Below are 23,936 nucleotides of genomic sequence, written 5' to 3'. Positions count from 1 at the left end.
ACCTGTTGTAATAAATACTTTTAGGGAATCACTCATATAATGTGGCATATTTCAATTTGTTTCCTCACATAATTTAGACTGGTTAATCTCTGACGTCGAAGATATATACTAAGTAGTGACACAAATGTTTGGATTAATTTAATTTATCTTTTACATTTGTAAGACCATTTTGGTGTAGAATGACAAAATGTCAGCATATAAGTAAATATATGCTGCGCTGAAATGTTGCAAGAAATATTATCGTCCTCGCTACACTGCATAAGTCGCAGCTAAATGCCACCTATAGAACACACTTTGATCTTGCTGAAATATTTTAAAGATCATTGTTTATAGTCTGTTTGCAGTGAAAACGTACCGATGAAATTCACTTTAAGCAGAAAAGTAAATCAAATAAAGTGAAATTAAGTTTGGGAATCCTCATACTTTTACCTTGCCAACTGAACATTTAAATCTCAGAATTTTATTCAACCGAGGAAAGAAGTTGTTTAACAAACGATCATAGTTTCAAATAGCTATTATTGGTTTGTATTACAGGGGTATGCACATTAAATGAAAACAGAGAACAAGAAGGGTTGGTTTCTACGGTAGTCTAAGTCAACGCACCGCACGTGCATTTGTTTCACTATTCCAACTACTGCGCGTGCCCCCTTGTAATACAAACCAATAATAGCGATTTGAAACTATGATCGTTTGTTTAACAACTTTTATGCTAAGTTGAATAACATTCTGAGATTAAGTGAGTAAGGTTGTAGCTTTACGCCGCTTTTAGCAATATTCCAGCAATATCACGGCGGGGGATACCAGAAATGGGCTTCACACATTGTACCCATGTGGGGAATCGAACCCGGAGCGAACGCTTTACCTGCTACACTACCCCACCGCCCCCAATTACAGAGAATTATGATAACACGTGCGCTATCCGCATGGGTCTAATATTTGAAATGGAAAAGAGCTTTTTTGGGTAGAATGAATTCGGTGAATACGATGGAACTGAAAATGCTCTGGTTAAGAAAAAAATAGTAGCAGGAATTAATTTCGATTAGGTACATCTTGACATTCGAGTGGGAGTATGTTTCAACGCAATTTTTCTTTAAAACGATTGCTCTAATTCAATGACGAACTAGCCTACAAAGTTCAGCGTTCAAATGGTACCCCACGCTACTTGATCCCGTGTTGAACATGGAAGACAGTCATGTCGCCCAGTCTGCCATACCAGTCGATAACTGCAATTAGTAATCACCATTCTCCATGCGTTCCACGGGCGACCTTTATTAACAAGCGGAGACCTTGAATTCCCACATTTGGTAAAACGTTTCAATTGCAGTCAATTACTCTGTCACGTCCTGTCTCCTGTTTTCGTCATATGGCGGCGCATCTCGCGAGAAAACACGTGACCTGCACGCCAAGTAGTCTCGCGAGATTTAAATGTATTATCCCCATAGGACATGCAAACAGACTTGGATAAAGTCAATAGGCCCTATTTGCTAGCATCCGGAATGAGATTATTTCTTTATGCTAAATAATTAAATGTAATTTCATTTATGACTCATTAGCTTGGTCATTAGAGCATCTTTAATTAAATACTTTATCGTGTCAGATTTTGTTTTCATATGCCTGCCATACACGCAAAACCCAATTGTGACTTATTATTTTATTTATTCTGTTAGATGCCTACTGTCCCTTTTAAATGTATTTACAAAATGATAAAATTACATGCATAATTAAATATATACACAAATAATCGCCAAAACAATATAGAGTGAGTGTGGTTTTAGGCCGCTTTTAGCAATATTCCAGCTAAAGGCTTTACATATTGTACCCATGTGGGGAATCGAACCCGGGTCTTCGGCGTGACGTGCCAACCAACTCTTTAACCACTAGGTTACCCCACCGCACCAAACAACATAGAAATAAGAATACACGCATACAGACAAATGGTTTATAAATATACAGTAATGATATCTCCATGTAAATTAATTTAGGTACAGAGTTAACAGTGAAGCGAAATGTAAGCAATCCTCTGAATCTTTCCATGAAGATATTTTAACGTTTCGAGGTATCTCTGTATTTGGGTGTTAATGGGCGTGTTCGTTTGGTTGTGTATGTGTGAATTTATAAGGTGAGATAAAGGTGAGATAAAGGTGAGGTGAGGTGAAATTGGATTTCACGTCGCACTTAAGATTATTTCGCTCATATTACGACGTGCATGCGCGTGTATGTGTGGTTGCTTGTACCAGCCAAGACTTAAGATGGTTTTATAGTGCTAGCTCACCGAGATACCATGCCGCAGTTAAGCATGAATACCCCACTTAGACACATCATTTCTAGTCTTTAGTCATGTGAATGTAGGTCATCGGCCCATGGTACAACGTTATACATTGGCAGCCTTCAAGCTGTGGCGACGACGATTGTTAGCATAGACGATGAACATGGCAAGATTTCTTAAAACAAGAGGAGTAGCATTACTCATCAGTCGGTTAAATTTACACAAGGTTGGATGGGTGAAAACATCGACAGGGATAAAACGTTTACGTAGATCATCATAGGCAGTACAAATCAGTAAAAAGTGGTACTCATTTTCTACATAGTTACAGGCACACATTTCACACAACCTTTTTTCTGGTTTTTGGTTTCTTTATATATCTACCAGTTTCTATATTCAGTTGGTGTGAACTACACCTGAACCTCGCTAAGGCAATACGAAATTTCTTGATAGTTATGCAATGGAGATATGGCTCAACACCAAAAATAAAGTGAGAATATAGGTAAGTTTTTGAGCCATTAGACAACGAGGAATGCCTTTCCTGTAAATATGTGTTTTGGGCTCTAGATATGAATTCAGAAATAAAAAGGTTTATATTAGGAATAAATTGAATTTCCCATACGTATCCAAAACCCATTGTATACAATAAGTTTTTTAATTTTGATGTCCAGTTAATTTGAAGCATCTAACAGTAATAAATTGTAACATATCTTAGGGAAACGTATAGAAGGCATATTTAACAGTTTGTACCAATACATAATACAGCGTTTGTACGCAAAAATATACATAGGGTATCTCCCGCATTCGCCACGTACAACGTGGTTAGGGGTACATAGTTTAACACAGAGTAGGTATTTACAAGCTAGGGTATGCACTGTTTCAATGGATGAATTACAATCACAGTCTAAACCCCATACTTCGGCACCATAAAGCAAAATAGGCATTACTTTAGTGTCAAAAATTCTGAAGAAGACATCACATTTCATGTGCTCAAATTTTTATAAACTTTTCAAAATACCGAACAAAGCCTTTTTGGATTGTAGAATAGAGCTCTCAAAATGTTTATGCCATGGCAATGTTTGTGAAAATACTATTCCCAAATATCTATATGAAGAAACGCACTCCTAGATACCATTTTTCGTGCTTAGTAAGGATGCTACCATTTCTAAACACAATATTTTTAGATTTATCTAAGTTGGCATATAGCTTTTATTCCTTGCAATGCTGTTCAAGGACATTAATACGTTTTTGTAGCCCATAGATGGTGTCAGAGAATAGAGTGACATCATCAGCAAATAGAAGGAGAAACAACTGAGTTAATTCTGGATGTAACTGTATGCCCGGATAACACAACGATGCAATACTATCAGCTAAATCGTTTATAAAAATGGAGAACAAGAAGGGACTCAAAACACATCCTTGACGAACTCCAATATTACAGTCATTATACCGACTACGAGCCGACCGGTCCTTGTTGTAGCCATTAATGCCGAGCGCCAGGCAGGGACCAACAAGTACCATATTGTGGTATGACGCGACCGGGGATGAACCTGAGACCTTCCGCTCTCTGGGCGGACGCTCTAGCCAGTTAAAGTGTGAGGTAGTCCCGTTATAATAGTGTTAACCAAGTATAATTTAGGACAGTGGCGGGTAAATGATATGTATAAAATGCAACCCCACTGACTATTCAAAATGCCCGCCAGGGGGAGGAGAAACAGCCACGTGATTTTCTATGACACACAGGTATGAAAGCTCATGGCAGTGGTTCATTGCTTGACAAATCTTACCAGAGTAGGCGTAGTGGTGCACGTAGGGTAACTGTGATCAACCCAGAAGATAGAACTGGTCAACATCAACAACAACCAAAGTCAATGTGAGTGAGTGAGTGAGTGAGTGTGTGTGTGTGTGTGAGAGAGAGAGAGTGAGTGAGTGAGTGAGTGTGTGGGGTGTGTGTGTCTGTGTGTGTGGGTGAATGGATGAGTGAGTGAGTGTGTGTAGGTGTGTGTGTGGAGGGGTGAGTGAGTGATTGAATGGGTGGGTGAATGAGTAGGTGAGTGAGTGAATAAGTAAGTGTGTGTGTGTGTGTGCGTGTGTGTGTGAGTGAATGGATGGATGAGCGAGTGAGTGATTTTACACTTCTTTCAGCAGTGTGCACATTGTGCATGGGGTTGTAACAATGTGGTAACCTCGTTTAGATAAGTTCACTCAAATTTTGATAATCGAACGCGGTTATGTCAACCACCATTTTGTCACTAAACCATTATCATAGGCTACCCAGACCCATATTGATTTTACCAATCCACACACCTGCTATCTCAACTGCCATTCGGTATACCCAAAGTGTACTTCTTCCTATTCTATTCCAACATGCAGGTGTGCATCGGTTTAATAATGCGTAATAACCGTCTATCTTTATTCCTGAAGCAGTTTTAAAATTTACATTGCTGTTATTCTATTTTCTTAAAAGAAATATTGTAGGACACTTATTAAGATATACTATTAGTTCACTGATTTGTTTTTTACAACTACAAATTATGTTTTCAAATTATTTTCCTCTTCAAACGACGTAAAAAACGTCCAAGTGCAATTTCGAGTAGGGTTGAGTTTACTATTTTCGAGAAAAATCAAAGTAGCTTTGACGTAGAAAAGCGAGTCGTCAATTTCTATGACAAGCATGTGTGTTTTAAGACAATAAAACTGACACCTGCTATTTTTTTGAAGCTAAATATCAATGCCACGTTCTCAAGACATCTTCCCCTGTCCACTAGAAATACTTGTGCCACTATCCCTCCGATTAACTGCCTTAATAACATTGTTATCACAGATTCTGTGAGGCGGTGTATCTGTGATTGACGTTTACACAGCTATCAAATTCTGCTTAAATTTCGATTTTTCCACCACTTTGGTTATTTTCGTGGCGAAACTTTCAACGACTAAATTGGTAATGAAATTCGAAATTGGGATCCAGATCAAATTACTAGCAGATCGTGGTTTATCTAGGTAGGCCGATATCTAAGTGAATCGCGCTATCAGATCATTGCCTTAAGCGTTGAAGTTGACGGAGTCGTTTATCGTGGTAACGGTTAAAAAAGGGATTCTTCCAGATACCCTCCGTGTTAGATTCAGCTGTAACTGATGATGCTGTTTGTGTAATAGACTATGTTTTGATTGTGGAAGGATTAAGTTGCACTTCGGTGCAGCGGACACCGAACTACTTTCGTTTGGCCAGAATTCCGGAAGTAAGGGACTATGTTTTAGAGAGCGAGGCAGAAAGATCGATGCAGCGTAAACTGAGAGTACGTTTGTTTCACCAGAATTCCAAATGTTATGGCTGAGATATTTTTAGGCGAAGCGATATGATTAAAGTTGCATACAAATGCAGCACACTCCCATTGCCTTTGTTTGTCCAGTGTCCTGAAATAACGGACTTTTTGTTGGCTTTTTTCGTGCCGCGGAAGAATTAAAGATGTACATGGACGCGATAATTACGCGGAATAATAAAATATGCAAATGAGTACCGGGTGCTCTGCCCTGCGTTTGTTTGTCAAGATTATATTGATATATATCTAACGGACTATTTTTTTCGCAGGTGAAGCGGAAGGATTGTGGATGCATATCGATGCGGCGTACGCCGGGACAGCTTTCGTTTGTCCAGAGTACCGGAAGTACATGGAAGGCGTGGATTATGCGCAGTCGTTCGCTTTCAACCCATCGAAATGGATGATGGTGCACTTCGACTGTACAGCCATGTGGTGAGGTTTGAAATAAATAAATAAATAAATAAACAAACAAACAAACAAAAAAACAAACAAACAAACAAACAAACAAACAAACAAACAAACAAACAAACAAACAAACAAACAAACAAACAAACAAACAAACAAATAAATAAATAAATAGTTACAGTTTAGGCATTTGTATTCTCATCGCCTTCTCATCCCCCGTGGTACCCATACATTGGTAAAATGAGGCTTACAATCATTTCAAAGAGATATTTCAGCAAACGCCACGCTCTGTCCAGAATCGTAGCAAGTTGTAAGGTGACCCAGTTGAAACGTCCAGTTCGATTGTGTCAGTGACTCACTTTATTGATGTACGTCGTTGTATATGACATATTCTTGAAAGCGGCGACAGACGAATACATTATCCACACATGATGGAAATAAAACAAACAGGTTTATTCGATTTCAACTTACTTCATACGGGTAAGTTCGGCATTAAGTCTCAGCGTGTGGGCGACTATTTACGCCCACAGACGTTTTGATAACGTTCATGGCAAATGTTCTGTGAAGCCTTTTCCAGGGCATTGTAACAAAATTCCTATTCACATCATCCGTAGATCGATGCTCATACAGTTGATCATTGGGTTGTGTGATCGAGACTCGATTATTTACAGACCGCCGCCATATAGCTGGAATATTGCGGGGTGCGGTGTTAAACAATAGACACTCAATTTAGCGTTATTGACTGACTGACTGTGTGAGTTTGGTTTTACGCCGCTTTTAGCAATATTCCAGCAATATCACGGCGGGGGACACCAGGAATGGGCTTCACACATTGTGCCCATGTGGGGATTCGAACCCGGGTCTTCGGCGTGACGAGCCAACGCTTTAACCTTTAGGCTACCCCACCGCCCCTTAGCGTTATGAGGTATACTGCACTGTTATTAATTATCGGGGCGAAGGGGTAGCCTTGTGGATAAAGCATTCACTCAACACGCCCGGGTTCGATTCCCACATGGGTACAATTTTATGAAACCAATGCCCAACTAACTCACTTACTTATAAAGATAAAATCTATCTATAGGTGTGGTTTGTATGGGATACCAGGCTTTATGATTATGATGATGCTTATGATTATTAATTATTTCTAAATATCAAAGAGCTGATTAGCAATTACCGTTGTGTGATATTTTAAACATGTTTTCTTCAGGGTGAAAAACAGCGGAGCATTACATCGAACATTCAACGTGGAACCACTGTACTTAAAACACGAAAACTCGGGTACGTATGACGTATGATGTGTGATGTACGTCACAATGTGTTATCGACGGAATCTTAGTGTAAATAGCTTGTTTGTTTATTTGCTTGTGGTTTCACGTCATAGTCAGATACGCTGCACCTGCGCAACGATAGCCTGTAAATATCCGATTTAGACCATACCAGTGATTGATGTCATGAACACCTACCCACGCTGTCGGGTTTTCACGACCCGCCTTCAACTAACCAAGTCATCGACCATCCGATCCACTTATTATAGTATATTTATATAGCGCACATATCCACACAACTGGTGCATGCTCAAGGCGCTGGTATTTGGATAAATGGTGGATGCCCATAAGATGACGTTATTTCAAAATATCCCAGGTAGTTCTTGTCCAGGGTTGTAGTTAACTTTTTGACAGGCGTGTGCGTGCGTGCGTGCGTGCGTGCGTGGTAATTCCAACTTTGGGTGAGTGAGTATGCTTTTACGCCGCATTTAGCCCCATTCCTACAGTGTGACGATGTTGGACACCACAAATAGACTTCACACATTGTTCCCACATCGGAAATCGAACCACAGTCTTCGGCGTGACGAGCGTACGCTTCAACCACTAGGCTACCCCACAGCCCCTGTTCTAAAATGGAATACCAGCAGATTCCCAATTTCGTCACCTTCGACTAGCAAAGAGGTCAAACCAAACAAGAATTTATACGTCTTGTTCCATATATTTTAGCGTGACCAACAATATATTGTTATATGAACATGTGCTGGTACTTGCGGTCAGATGCGTGCGCTTGTACTTCTTTTGACTATTGCTCGATACCGTGTCGAGCTGGAGCAATGATACCCACTCAGACCATTGTCGCCGAGTCGACCAGTTCTTGTTTGAAACCCTTTATGTGGAGGACCGCCTCCGTGGTGTAGTGGTTAGAGCGTCCGCCCGGAGAGCGGAAGGTCGCGGGTTCGATCCCCGACCGCGTCATACCAAAAGACGTTAAAATATGGTACTTGTTGGTACCTTCCTGGCGCTCGGCATCAATGGGTACAACAAGGACTGTCGGCTCGGAGTCAGTATAATGTGTCTGAGTGGGGTATTCATGATATGGTATCTCAGTGGGCTAGCACTATAAAACCAGCTTCAGTCTGGGCTAGTATAAGCAGCCGCACATACCCATACACACGCATGCACGTCGTCATATGAGCGAAATATTCTCAAGCACGACGTTAAACCCAATTTCACCTCGCCACGCCTTCCCTCCCCTCCCCTCCCCTAAAATCGTGTAAAGATAGTGACATCCGGTACATAAAAACTGCCTTGCAGTTTGTCGTCGCTAGAAGTATTTGCAAAACATATTTTCCTTCATCTGGGCTTCTTCAGAATTTTTCCAAATCTTTTCATGTTTTTTATCAAGGTGTTCAAGTAGGTTGATGCACTAGACGAGGTAAGACCAGTTTTATTGCATTAACGATCTTGATTATCAAACAGACATACATCTCCGCCATTTCGTGCGTTTGAAACGAATGTTTATGTAAGGTGATAGGTGGAATGTGATTGGTGGGACATAACTCGTTTTTGTTTGTTTGTTGTTTGTTCAACGCCGCACTCAGCAATATTCCCGCTACATGACGGCGGTGTGTAAATAATCGAGTCTGGACCAGACAATCCAGTGATTGACATCATGAGCATCGATTTACACAATTTGGATACGATGACATGCATCAATTAAACCAACGAGTCTGACCACCCGATCCCGTTAGTCGCCTCTTACGACAAGCATGGGTTACTGAAGACCAATTCTTCGGATCTTCGCGGGTTCGCATTTGTCGTAATAGCCTCTGATCGAAACACAAAATTCCAATCCAGTTCAGCAAAGATGGAAATTGGACTTTTATAGTCAACTCTCTCGCCTTAGGAAGGTACGACCTCCCGTCAACGCTTCATCCACGGAGGCGTTTAAACAATAAGTGAAAAAATGTCCGTCTGGACAGGCCCGAAAACAATAGTTTAACCTTTATTTTATTTCAAATGAAAATAATACACTCCTGATACATGTATTTCGTTTCAGCTAGAACCATTCCCAATTTTATTTCAAACAGCCAATCACTGACAAATCATCGCAGCGTGTGACGTGTTTTACAACACTGTCGTCACGAAAACGCATCAGCGAACTTCTGACACGAAATCGGAATTTTATCACACGCATGAACTCATGAAATCGCCAGGAAACTTCACGCTTGTGCACAATGTAAATACGAAAGAAAGCGATAGAAAAACGTGACACTTTTTGTTTAATCTGTAACATTAGCTGTTTAAACCATGACATGGTGAGCTCAAAAACCAGCGTTGTCCTGGAGCTCGTAAACTGTATTTAATGATATGAGGGTTAGAATGAAAGTTTTTTGGAGCAAATCTTGTTAAATGTGTCTGATAGTTTGCTTTAATCTTTGTTGTGATTTCATGGAAGATTAAACATGATTAAAGATTAAAGGGCATGCTGGGTCCTTAGGGTATTTTTGTGTGAGATGCCATTATCACCAATTCATATCATGATGATAGGCGAGCCAGTCGATAACTCCGTGACAAGTGGGTTTATGGTGTGTTGTAACATGCGAATGTGTCCTGTGTTTTGATTGGTTGATTAACGTTACTCAATGGAACCTGGAGAAGGAAACATGTTTTACATGTTATGCGGTACACATCTTGGATAAATGATTTCTTTCGTCATCTCAGCTGTTGGAAATATGTCTGTATGCTACATTACAATAATATTTATTGCTTTTCAGTTTTATAGATATCCGAATTAAAACGATTTGATAATTTCTGATTTCTGTTCACCAGTTAGTTCTGTTGTGACGGAAGCAGGTACCATCGGTACTTATCTAATGTCGACGTTGAATTCAAGAGTAACGTCATGACAATCATGACACGAGTGAAGATCCGGGTTAGAATTGATCTTTGGTAACCCATGCTTGTCGGAAGAGGCGACTAACCGGCTCAGTCCGCCTGTGAGCATCGTGTGCTGTGAATGGTTTCGCTCAAAGAGCTTACTAAAGGCGACAAAGATTGGGATGCGCTACGCCGCATGAGGGAAGGGCTGTTTTACCAATGGGTTTTACTCAGTGTTTGCGACTCGTGAAGATCCGGGCTTGCTTGTCGGAAGAGGCGACTAATTGGATCGGGTGGTCAGGCTCGCTGACTTGGTTGATGTATTGCATCTCAGTTGCGTCATTCGATGCTCATGATGTCAATCACTGGTTTTCTGGATTATTTTCCGACCACTGTAATATTGCTGAAATATTGCTGAGTGTGGCGTTAAACAACCAACAACAAACAAACAAATTACAGATTACTTATGTCCAACTTACTGAATCTATAGCAGTTCCACTCCATGGTCTAATGGACACTGGACAGATAGTCCTCTGTCCAGAGAGCTGATTGACCGGTAGTGTCAAACACTAAACGTTAAATGTGCCTTTCGCGCGATTTCAGACTGATAACACGAGAACCAACGGCTCGATGTCAGTATCTCGTGGAGTATCCGTGTTAAATTGTGGTGTGGTATTTCATTGGCCTAACATGGTGCTATCATTTATCGAGATCGTTAACCAGATTTCACCTTCAGTCACACTAAGGCAGAGTGGGCTGTGGGGAAGCCTAGTGGTTAATGCGTCCGCTCGTCACGCTGAAGACCCGGGTTCGATTCCCCACATGGTTACAATGTGTGAGGCCCATTTCTGGTGTCCCCCGCCGTGATATTGCTGGACTATTGATAAAAACGGCGTAAAACCACACTCACTCACTTAGCTAGAGTCAATAGGGAGTGAATGAGTGAGTATGGTCTTACGCCGCTTTTATCAATATTCCAGCAATATCACGTCGGGGGACACCGGAAATTGGCTTCACACATTGTGCCCATGTGGGGAATCGAACCCGGATGTTTGGCGTGACGGGCGAGCGCCTTAACCACTAGGCTACCCCAACGCCCAGAGTCAATTGGGGTTTCCAGTGCGAGTGGTCCACAGTGCTCTATTGCTGGTCAGGGTAGTGTCCCGATAGCATGGACGGTGCTCACAACATCAATCCCTGGTTTGTCTGGCCTAGTTTCGATTGTTTTTTGTCGTCTTCATGTAGTTTGTATGTTGCTGAGTGCACCAAACAAACAAACAAACAAACAAACAATCAAAGCGATATAAGATATAACACTCATTGCTTCCTTCACTGAAAAAATAAAATGTCAAAGTGTATTGTAATTATTAAGGGCGGTGGGGTAGCCTAGTGATTAAAGCGTTGGCTTGTCACGTCCAAGACCCGGGTTCGATTCCCCACATGGGTACAATGCGTGAAACCCATTTCTGGTCTCCCATTGCTGGAATATTGCTAAAAGCGGCGTAAAACTAAACTCACTCACTCACTGTAATTAAAACTTCCGTTATCATTCAATGTCCAAAATGCATCGTATTGTTTTCCTTATACTTCAAGAACTGCATTATCAATGGTTTTCTTTGTTTCCAGGTGCTGCAATCGACTATATGGTAAACACAAGCTAAAATACACTACCGAGCAAAAGAAAGAACCCAATGTGGTTAAAGATTCGATGTCGGATAAAAATGAAACAACTAAGAAATGTCTACTCCATAATCAGGCCTACCAAAGAAAACTTTCCCACTGTGCAGAAAAACGCAGAAAAGCCCACATTAATCGTGGAAATGGCAACATAAACATAATACCTCGCCACTGAAGCAATAAAAACCGCAACGAAAGACTATGAAACTGCAACATTTTTATATCAGCGAACTTTGACCACTACTGTGCATGCGCATTACGATCCGCGCTTCTTTCCAATTTCCGAGCAACCGTGCATCGCCTCGCGTAGAAAAAGTATTAAATATGTCGAAATAATTGCTGTCAATCATTTCATACGAATGGAAAGTAAACTAAACAAGTGTTCACACAAGTATCAGGATGATAAATAACACAACAGAAATACTTAAAAAGGGAATGTAACTTTTGTCCAAGCTGGAAAATGTCAACATGTGGTCGAGACTTCCTCTTCCATGTGCGCATGCGCAAAATCGAAGTTGCAGGTTCTTCGTTTTTTTTGCAGTTTTAGCGATTTGAAGTTGCCGTTTTGACTATTTCAGTATCGAGGTATTATGTTTATTATTATGCGTTTTTCTGCACAGTGGCGAAGTTTTCTTGTTGGGCCTGATAAAGATGCATGATTATCATAGGGTGTTTTGGACCTTACGTTCACCGTGCTTCATCGACTTTTTCCAGGCTTTTGGTCAAATCTATTTGCCCAGTGTGTACTTTCTTTTGCAAGGCACTTTACTTCAAACCCAAAAGACTAAGAATCACAAGGGGTCCGAAAAAAGTATCAACGAAACAGAAATGAATAAAATAAATAAATCCATGTAAACGAAAACGTTTAAAATATCTTTGTCCCTTGTGTCCGTTATTTTGCAGAAAACTGCCTCCTATTCTTCGCGGTGCCGCGAAGTATCCACACATTCAACCCCTTTATAAGTGTTCCTCTATTTCTTTCCTTGAGTATATGTGTACAATACCGATGGGTATTGATCTACGTTCACACTCCCTAGGGTTCTATGGTTCTCTTAGTAATTTCTTTGCAGTTTTGATTAAATTTCTTTTTAAAAAATGTTAACTTAATTTCATGAAAATCGTAATAATTCATATATGAAACAGCTTGTCGAAAGCAGAGGCAATTCAAATACAGTAACCTTTCGAATTTCTGGAAAACTAAACCTGTAAAAATGTTAGCGTAAAAAATGCAAAAATAATCATTAATTTTTCATATTTCAGCATTGGCAAGTTCCCCTCAGTAAGCGGTTTCGAGCTCTCAAGCTGTGGTTTGTTCTCAGGATGTTTGGCGTGGAGGGTATTCGCAAACATGTCCGCCATGTAAGTCACGTGACTGTCTAGCTTCAGCAGACGGCTCTCAAAAGCTTTCGACATTGAATATACGCGAGGAACATTTTTTTTAATAAAACAGAAGTATATTGACCGAGCTATGGATGGGCCATGTTTCGCCGTTTTATCAATAGTGTTGTTCTACAGTTCACAGAAACGTTTCTAGACATCGACAAGAATATGCTCGCCGTTTAATATGAAAGACCCTCGGCAGCCTTGTATATTGGCAATGTTCTACTTTTTTCATATCACGGCTTCTTGTGTATTTTTACTCTCTTTTACAACAACGACCACCATTACTACCACAACTACTGTATGTATTTTACTACCACTTCTGCCATTACGACTACAACGCCTACTAATGTGTCAATATGGTTTCAAGAAATGGACGTCACACATTGTACAATTATGCGGAATTGAACCCAGGTACTCGACGTGACTTCTAGTAATACGAACACTCCTACTACCATGATTACTACTACTACTGCTACTACTACTACTACTGCTACTACTGCTACTGCTACTACTACTGCTACTGCTGCTACTGCTATACTACTACTGCTACTGCTGCTACTACTACTGCTGCTACTACTACTGCTGCTGCTACTGCTGCTACTACTGCTACTGCTACTACTGCTGCTGCTACTGCTACTGCTACTTACTACTGCTGCTGCTACTGCTGCTGCTGCCACTGCACTACTGCTGCTACTACTGCTGCTACTGCTGCTGCTACTACTCACTACTACTACTACTGCTGCTCACTGCTACTACTGCTGCTACCGCTACTGCTGCTGCTGCTACTGCTACTACTACTACTGCTACTACTACTACTACTACTGCTACTACTGCTGCTGCTACTACCACCACTACTGCTACTACTACTACTGCTACCACCGCTACTACCACTACTACTGCTACCACTACCGCTACTACTACCACCAATACTGCCACTACCACCACCCACCACTGCTACCGCTACCGTTACCAATCATCACTGCCACTACCACTGCTACCACCACCTACCACCACCACCACTACTACCACCACCACTACCACCGCCACCACCACCACTTACCACCACCACTACCACTGCCACTTTACTGCTACCACTACTGCCACTACTACTACCGCTACTACCACTGCCGCTACCACTACCACCACTACCACTACTACCACCGCTCGCTACCACTGTCACCACCACTACTCACTACCGCCACTCACTACCACTGCCACCACTCCGCTACCACTACCGCCACCACTACTCACCACCACCACCACTACTACCACCACCACCACTACCACCACCGCTACCACTACCGCCACCACCACCACCACCGCTACCACCACTACCACCACTACTGCTGCACCACCACTCACCACCACTACTACTCACCACCACTACCACTGCCACCACTACTACCACTACTACTACACTCGCTACTACTTCACTGCTACCATCACTACTACTCGCCGCTACCTACCACTCACTCACTACCATTACCACCACCGCTGCTGCCACTACCACTACTACTACCACTACTGCTGCTGCTATTACTACCATCACCACCACCACCACAGCAACAACTACTACTATTACCACCACCACCACTACTACTACTACTACTACTACTGCTTCTACTACTACTACTACTACTACAACCAGCACCACCGCCACCACCACCACAACAACAACTACTACTATTACCACCACCACCACCACCACTACTACTGCTACTACTACTACTACGACTACAACCAGCACCACCGTCACCACCAATACTACTACTACTCCTACTACTATTATCCCTTCTATCGGCAATAAGTAATTTCACCTGTTCAAGTGACTATCAGATTACACAACACGACTTTTAGGCACTCGGGACCGTACTATTATTGCGTAACATACCTAAGCATAAATGTTTGTTTACAAAACCTGCTATGTTTTTTTAACTTTATACCGATGGAACATTCGGTTTACACCAAAACTACGTTACTCCATTGTTGTCCGACGAGTCAACGGAAATAGCCGAGAGAATACGAATGATCCTTGTGGGTTCATTTTAAGGACATGATGTTTCTTTCAGGGTGTGAGATTGGCAAAGAAGTTTGAAATGATGGTGAGAAACGACGAAAGGTTCGAAGTTCCAGCAGAGCGAGTCCTTGGCATGGTAGTCTTCTGTTTGAGGGTGAGTTGGCGTGCAGTACATTGTGGCAGTGAGTGAATGAGTGAGTGAGTTTAGTTTCACGCCGATTTTAGCAATATTTGACCAATATCACGGCGGGGGACACCAGAAATGAGCTTCACACATTGTACCCATGTGGGGAATCGAACCCGGGTCTTCAGGGCGACGAGCGAACGCATTATCCACTAGGCTACCCCACCGCCCCTGATCCGTAGGAACCCAGATCGGCCTTAAGACTAGTCCTACTGGAAGGGGAGGTCAGGAGTTAGTTGATGGAGTGTCGTCGTACCCCTAAGGTGTGGCTTTCTGCGCACCACATCAACCACCTGCCCAGATTATCAAAAGGCTGATGTCCTAAAGCTGGCGTGACGAGACAACGCTCTAACCACCAGGCTTACCACACCCCTGTAGAAACTATGAGGTGAGGTAAAATTGGGTTTAACGTCATGCTTGAGAATATTTCGCTCATATGACGACGTGTATGCGTGTGTATGTGTATGTGTGGCTGCTTGTACTAGCCCAGACTTAAGCTGGTTTTATAGTGCTAGCCCACTGAGATACCATTCCGCAGTGAAGCATGAATACCCCACTCAGACACATTATACTGACTCTGAGCTGACCAGTCCTTGATGTATCCATTAATGCCGAGCGCCAGGCAGGGACCAACAAGTACCATATTTTTACGTCTTTTGGTATGACGCGGTCGAACCCGAACCCGCAACCTTCCGCTCTCCGGGCGGACGCTCTCACCACTACACCACGGAGGCGGTCTGTAGAAACTATGAACAGAATGATATGAAAATACTTTCATAAACCTCAGCTACTGACGATGAAAACAATTACCAAAATTACTGCTCAAGTTAAGGTGGCGTGAAGATCATAAACTTGTTCTTTGAACGAATGATTGACGATACAAGGAATAAGCTTTATGAATAATTAATAATTATAAAGGTATCGTCAAGCTGCTTACAAAAGCTCCCTATAGCAGCCAATAGGCTTTAAGCTACTTATATTGGAAGCTTTGTCGAGCGTAACCTTTGAAACAAGCTCCTTGGTTCGTTCTGGAGACTCTCGGATAACATGGTTTAATGAACGTCAGAAGCCGCGACTTTTGATGTGTGAGTAACTGTTAAAGCCCTCGTTTGTATATACATGTCATTACAGATGAAGCAGAGTGTGATAGGATAATGATGCTGGCGGTTCTTCTTTGTGCTCTTTCCTCACACCGTCTTACCAATAAACCCTCGTTCTTGTCAATGGCGCATCATCAATTCTGCTAGCTGCAACCGATTTGACTGATGTGTGTGAAATATGTTGATAGCCGTTTATCTGCATCTTCACATCTTTCAAGCAAGCAGAATAAACCTTGGTTTAAATTGGTGAAGTTTGTTTTCCGATAAGCCTGGCGTGGAAAACTCGCGAAGGGATGAGAGAATGGGGAGCAGTAATTGTGAACATGGAACCTCAGTGATTGGTTTGTTGTTTAACGCCGCACTCAGCAATATTCCAGCTATTGGTTCGTGGTTGTGATTGAAAAAATATCTCTTTGCGCAGCTGATGTTGAGCTGAGGATCTGCACTCAATCAAAGCTCTTACCCCAAGTACCCGTGAAGATCCGGGTTAGAATATTGATCTTCAGTAACCCATGCTTGTCGTAAGAGGCGACTAACGGGGTCAGGTGGTCAGGCTTGCTGACTTGGTAGACACATGTCATCGGTTCCCAATTGCGTAGATCGATGCTCATGATGTTGATCACTGGATTGTCTGGTCCAGACTCGATAATTTACAGACCGCCGCCATATAGCTTGAACATTGCTGAGTGCGGCGTAAACTCACTCACTCACTCTTACCCCAAATCGCTCCACCACCACCCCACTCCCCCGAACCACTAAGAAATCTAATGGTCGGTTACTAAGGCTTGGTTGGATGTTTGTTGTTTTACGCCGCACTCACCAATATTCCAGCTAAATGGCGGCAGTCTGTAAATAATCGAGTCTGGACCCGATAATCCAGTGATCAACAGCATGAGCATGTCCTCACTCACTCACTAACGTTTACCTTCCAGGACGACAACGACAACACAGAGGCACTGTTGAAGCGGTTAAACAAATCTGGTAGACTCCACATGGTGCCAGCAGCATTGAAGGACAAATACGTCATAAGATTCACCGTGACGTCACAGTACACAACTGATGATGACCTCGAGCGGGACTGGGTTACCATTAGGGACACCGCCACCAGAGTATTAGCCGACGAGGATGAGGTATTTGTAAAGAGTTATTTCCCCTTAGAAATCGCGCTGATATTGATGTCGTTAAAGAATACATGTACAGTGCACCAGAAAGTCGCGATGACATTGATGCAGGCAGGTAATGTTTCCAGAAAGTGTAGATCCTATATTCCATTCCAAACCTTTTCGCGAACACAGGGTGTCGTCCCCACTTGATAGAGATTGATAAACACTGGCTCAATATATTGTCGGAATTGTAGAATGGTTTCGGCGGATACTGTTTTCATCATGGAAAGAGTAATTGTAATGTTACTTTTCCCTCAAAATGAAGGAACATTATACACCAAGGATTCTCTCTCAGAGAACAGAGAAACTTAAGTACCGTTATGTTTTAACCTTTATTTGATTAGATCAGGTACATAATGTATGAAAATACATCCAGATCTGAAAACACAAAATGATTGGTCCCTATCTATATACAGTCGAGCACCGTTGTGTCGGACTCTGATAACTCGATATCTCGGTTGTCTCGATATAACATCTCGAGCACGGGAATTCATTTGGAACCGACGGCGTCAGCCGGAGGTTTCAAATGGAATATTCCCATGCTTCAAATACTCAATAACACCCGGAAATTGGCCAACACATGATGTTTATCGACATTGTAAACACAAAAGTAAACCAAAAGGTCCACGCTTGTCTGCACTCATTGACATCGTGTACGGGTACAGCAGTGAAATGTCATCAACCGGCCGTTTCGGCTGTCTCTCATGGTAGCATCTGGAACTGCTCATTTGTGACGTCATTCGGACTTTACGTCACAATATGATTTGAATGACGTCATCACAGCTGACGACGTACCAATACAATGGTGTGAGCGATGTTTGTATGTATTAATACGCAGCGAATTTCCGGGAATCGAATACCATTTGATCACGTTTTTCAACCAATCAGATTAAAGAACACAGTGACTTTTGGTTTACAATTAGGGTTTTGAAATATTGAAATATTTCCTGGATAGTCTCATTTGGAAGGAAATTGTACATAAATATCTTTTGAAGGCAAGTAGACAGGAATGTCCAAAATTTTCTCATCAAGACGCCGACCCGTGAAGGTCCGGGATAGAATGAACCTTTAGTAACCCATGCTTGTCGTAAGAGGCGACTAACAGGATCGGGTGGTCAGGCTCGCTGACTTGGTTGACACATGTCATCGTATCCCAATTGCGCAGATCGATACTCATGATGTCAATCACTGGATTGTCTGGTCCAGACTCGATTATTTACACACCGCCGCCATATAGCTGGAATATTGCTGAGTGCCGCGTAAAACTAAACTCACTCACTCACTCATAAAGACGCCAGTACCGCCTTTAGCGTTTATTTTCCAATTTTGAGGCATCAGTCTAAAAAGTAGATACCCAACGTAATTCCTCGAGACGTGACGGTTCATAAACACATGACTATGATGTACGGGCAATCAGAAACGAGCATTGGACTCTTCTTTGAGGAATGGATCCGGATTTCCTACGATTATGAAATGGTTTTGAAGCTTTTCTTGTCATAAAGGTACTAGGTTTCATGTCCACTGTATACATGGTTTCTCCTTTTTATTATTGATCATGTCAGAGAGTAAAATATGAATTCCTAAACATGTCTTTGTTCAAAAGGTTCCGGAGGTGAAAAAGGAGATATTAGAAACCGCTGTCCCCGAGAAACGCCAGGTAATTATGCGAGTGCCGAGCATAAAGAGAAAGGATTTTGGTATGAGTCTGATCTTAAGCAATGTCCCCATGTCACCCAAGTTTATCAATGGGAGTTTTGCCGCCATCTTCGACAACAACAACATCATTGTTGAGTTTGCCAAGGAGCTGAGTCGAGGAGATTTTAACGGCAAGACGATAATGCTATCGCCTCGCCGCCGCATGAAACTCAAAGACCAAACAAAACAACAGAGCTTGGATTGCAACCTGTTTGCAATCAGGAGGTCCCCTGGTCGCTTCAAGCAAGGTTCTCTTGATTCCAAAATTGATGAAATTCTGGAAACATCTTCTTACGACAGTGATACCCAGTCAGGGCTGTTTAGATCCGACAGTGTGGAGGAAAATGGATGTGATGCCGAGTTGAAGCTTGGGAATGCAGTGAAAGAGCATGCTGAAGGCGTCTCTCAAAGCCAAAATGGCATCCACATGATTTGCAAGCATTGTGGAAAGCCGGTTGAAGACTGAGATTTTAAATCAAAGTTACAATCTGGTTGTGCAAATAAATGTTATCACATGATGAACTAGACATTTGGATACATGGTTGATCAATCAAATGCAATGTATTAATCATGGAAGAATTATTTCCAAAATGGATGCTAACATAAATATGTCAGAGTTGTAGAAATGATATTTTTACGATTTGTGAAAAGCATTGTTATGTATCTTTTTGGGTTCCAATCCAATCCAGAAACGATTCAATGGTTGTGATAGTCAAGTGTACGATATTTTGAATTAAGATAATGATGTGTAGATAGGGAAATATTCAAAGTATTCTATAGCATATTGTTCGGACGATATTTAGATTACATATGCATAATTCACACTGCTGTAAGTTTCTATGGAATATTATAAAATGTAGATATGTATTGTTATTGCTATGTATTTACGTCCTAGTATATGTATTCTTTCACCTTTCAGGATTAGAATACAGGTATACTTCTTATCAAGGTTTTGGGTTCAAATGTATGGGTGTTTTACTGTGCGTGTTACTATATGTGTGGTTTATTTGGGAGCGGTGTATTTAACCTCATAGTTTATTTTGTTCTGTTCTTAACAACAAACATTACAAATGGTTTTCAATGTCATCTTCTGTTTTGGTTTTTCTATCATTCAGTTTGAAGAAATGTTGTTATACATACTATACATATTAAATATAGTCCCATGAGAAAGCAATTCCATGACGGATGGTAGAAACAGTGTGCGAAATAGCCACTGGCCCGCTAGCCCGTGGTAAGTAAAACTCCAGTCGGGCCAGTAAATCTACACAGTCACTATCAAAATTTGGAAAGTATTTCGCACTCTATGTAGAAATATGAAATGAACGGTGTTCTTTAATTTCTTTAGAACAGTATATGAAACTGCAGAGACTTAGGTAACTACTTCGAGTTATCCGATGTTTCACACAAATATTATATGATGACTAAATATGAATGCGCAGGGACCAAGCTTTAACTTTCACTGAACCGAACGGTAGTTGACTGTAATCATCTTTAAGAATAAGATCACTACTTCATACAACACAATTTCCTGAACAAACAACACATGCTTTCAGGGAACATTTTGAAACTTTGTGTTTGGAATACAAGAGGTATCATTATGTTGGGGATAATACATTTACTTATGTATCGCATCCTCGCACTTAGACACCCGGTGTCCCAGCCCGACAAATCTTCGGAATATTTCGTAAGTGACTTGGATTAGGTTGTGAATAGCGCGTCAGCTGTTATTTCACAACTTTTAAGTACAATCGAGTATTCTCTTTGTGCACTGATTTCAAAGACGATCGTCCGACGCAAAAGTCATTTATTTGTTTCAAAACGTATTTTTATCAGAGTTTACAAATTATTCTGTCCTAAAAAAAATTCAAAGTACTGCGCTAATCATGTAAAACCATTAGAAAAATTAACAAGTGAGAATGGTTTCACGCCGCTTTTAGCAATATTCAAGTAATATCACGGCGGGGGGCACCAGAAATGGGCTTCACACATTGTACCCATGTGGGGAATCGAACCCGGGTCTTCGGCGTGACGGGTGAACGCTTTAACCACAAGGCTACCCCACCGCCCCCATAAATGTAACAAATCAATGACAAATATGTAGTGTGAAGAAAAACAAATCCCTGTTTAGACTGGAACAGTTTGTCCCCGTGTTGGCTTTGCACGTGACGGGGTTACCTTTTCGCCAACACCTGGTATCGTTGCTATTGGATACTGATTCACCGACACGATAAAGACGGAAACATACAATGGACTTTGTGTTGTAGCAGAGCCTTTTGTACGATTATGTAAATGTACATTATTATAGTTATTATTATGCTAATAATATTTGTATAGCGTCAATATCCAGCTGAGCTGCCCAAAGACGCTTTGTTTTTCCCTCGATCATTGGATGTCAATCTCAAGCGGCACATCGTATTATCAATCTCAACTCCCTGGGGATCATACACCATGGTTTTGTTGCTTTTATTTTATCACATTTTCAGCTAAAAGTGTCCCAAAGTGATACAATTCTGTAAAGGAAACCCATGTATGTTTTATTACATATTTCTGTATTCATTTCGTAATTTGCATGGTTTAGTTATGGCCAAATGGAATTTTATTATGTTTTAGTACTAATTCTCGAGTCATATATATTAACCGTTAACAGGGTATAACGAAATTGGATTTATAACGTAATGTTAACCATCTTAATTCTAGCCTCATTCATTGGCGTGCATCACTAATATAATCATAATCATAATCCGAAGCATTCGTGTTACCATTTAACTTTCCGGAAATGAAATTGATAGAATCTGACTTTTGAGCATTGCTTCTTACCAAACACGTCGATGTCGTATCTTACTGCGGAACTCTGACGTCATTCTTTGTGACGTACGTACATGAATGTGGTTTTAATTTGCACCTTCAGGTTGGACATATCAGCTTTCACAAAACAGATAATAAGACATTTTGAATTCGTAATTACAAACATGATATTAAATACGTACTGATATATATATTTTTGAAGCGAAATCGATACATCGTGAATTAATACCTTCGTAATATCCGGATTTAAATACATGTTTCAAATACTTTGTTCTAATATAACATCGGCATGTTAAAAATGAAAGATACAATTTTAGTTAAGTTGTTTGTTGGTGTAATAATTTAAAAAGTGTTTTTATTTCCGTAAATGTTTCATTTGAATTTTCTTCCATTGTTTTCCCCCATAAAGGACTACAGGAACGATGCAACAAAACCGCTTGAACGGAGATCACATCCAGAAATCCCACCCGAAAAAGACTAGGGTTCCATTTGCGGAATCACTTCTAGATCTAAATCAGGACAAAATATCGTTCTATGAAACATAGAGATGTTAGACCATAACACAATATAATGTTCTGGTCGTTATGGTCAGTTTTCCAAGACGCGACGTTCTAACGTGAAATTATGGCAAAGCACGTTGACGTTACGCCTGTTGAAAATTCGGAAAAACGACGGACAGTGTTGAAAAACGACGCACGGGGTTGAAATTGACGCACGTGACCAGATGGAGGAGAACAAACTACCTTTTCTATATGTGTCCAACATGCCTGTGATAGATGTAAAGTAAGAGAACAGACAAACGGTTGTGGTACTGTGCTGTTTATGTGCAACCAATCCATCCTTATTTTGTTGTTTGGATTATTCGATTTTTTTTATAACTGTATATTGTTTTGTATTTTCATCGTTATTGTAAAGACATATACTATTTCATTTCATATTGTATATCTGAATTAATGTTTTGCAAAAGATGGACAGGTGTTGGCGATGTGAGTTTTGAATCCAGGATATATGAACGCCTCATATTATTTTTTTCTGAAAATTCCAGTTCGAATCCGACTGAAGGTGACATTGGAAATAATATTTTTGGTGGGAATACGGTAATCGGAACTCGTAATATCCCGCGTTGATGGCTGGTAAATCAAATGGTCATGGGCAATGTGTTTAGTACAATGTGCTTAAAGAGATGGTCGGTCTGCACTCGTTAATCTGGATCCCTGCCAATAGCGATTATGTTTTCAGTCCGAACACTGGATAATCCGAAAACCTGCCTATTTTGTATATATACAGAGGGAAGCTTCATACATGTATTCGTTAATCCGGACGTAACCATTAGAAAGTGTCCGGATTAACGGAGTCTCGTTAAAAAGGTATTGTTATAGACTACGCTGGCGTTTGTTTCAGCCTTTCAATATATACACTCAGATGAGAAGTTATAAGTAATTGTAAAATATAGTTATAGTGACCTAACTGATGCAATAACTATTGTTTTGTGAGCTGTTGACTGTCAGTGTGGCAACAACAGTTTGGAGGTCATGGGGATTTTGGTTAGAATAAGCTCCGTGGGTGACGAGGCAACTTACAGGTCAAGAGATCAGGATCGACGACATGGTTGATGGCATGTCAACGTGACCCAACGGCGTGGATCGTTGCTCATAATATCGATCACTGGATTGTCAAGTCCTGACACGATAGGCCACTGCTAACTGTGGTGTTAGGAAACATTTTTAACAGCGGCTAGACATTCGTCCTGGTTGACCATTTTATCTGTTTAACTGTAAT

At 41.1% G+C, this 23,936-nt stretch overlaps 1 protein-coding gene across 1 annotated transcript in view; it reads left to right on the top strand.

The window, feature by feature from the left end:
- LOC124292334 (histidine decarboxylase-like) overlaps positions 1-20,598 on the top strand; it is a 111,835-nt gene extending 91,237 nt beyond the window's left edge. The window contains exons 8-14 of the mRNA XM_046729417.1: positions 5,853-6,015; positions 7,196-7,266; positions 11,760-11,779; positions 13,071-13,169; positions 15,263-15,364; positions 17,427-17,624; positions 19,261-20,598. Coding sequence (XP_046585373.1) covers positions 5,853-6,015; positions 7,196-7,266; positions 11,760-11,779; positions 13,071-13,169; positions 15,263-15,364; positions 17,427-17,624; positions 19,261-19,818 — 1,211 coding nt within the window. The 3' untranslated portion in view covers positions 19,819-20,598. The remainder of the gene's footprint in view (positions 1-5,852; positions 6,016-7,195; positions 7,267-11,759; positions 11,780-13,070; positions 13,170-15,262; positions 15,365-17,426; positions 17,625-19,260) is intronic.
- The last annotated feature ends 3,338 nt before the right edge of the window (positions 20,599-23,936 follow it).

This window comes from Haliotis rubra, unplaced genomic scaffold, assembly GCF_003918875.1.
Source record: "Haliotis rubra isolate DU_JTF1 unplaced genomic scaffold, ASM391887v1 Scf513, whole genome shotgun sequence".
Taxonomy (NCBI): domain Eukaryota; kingdom Metazoa; phylum Mollusca; class Gastropoda; order Lepetellida; family Haliotidae; genus Haliotis; species Haliotis rubra.
Note: the sequence above shows the minus strand (reverse complement) of the source record. Positions and strands in the feature narration are given on the sequence as shown.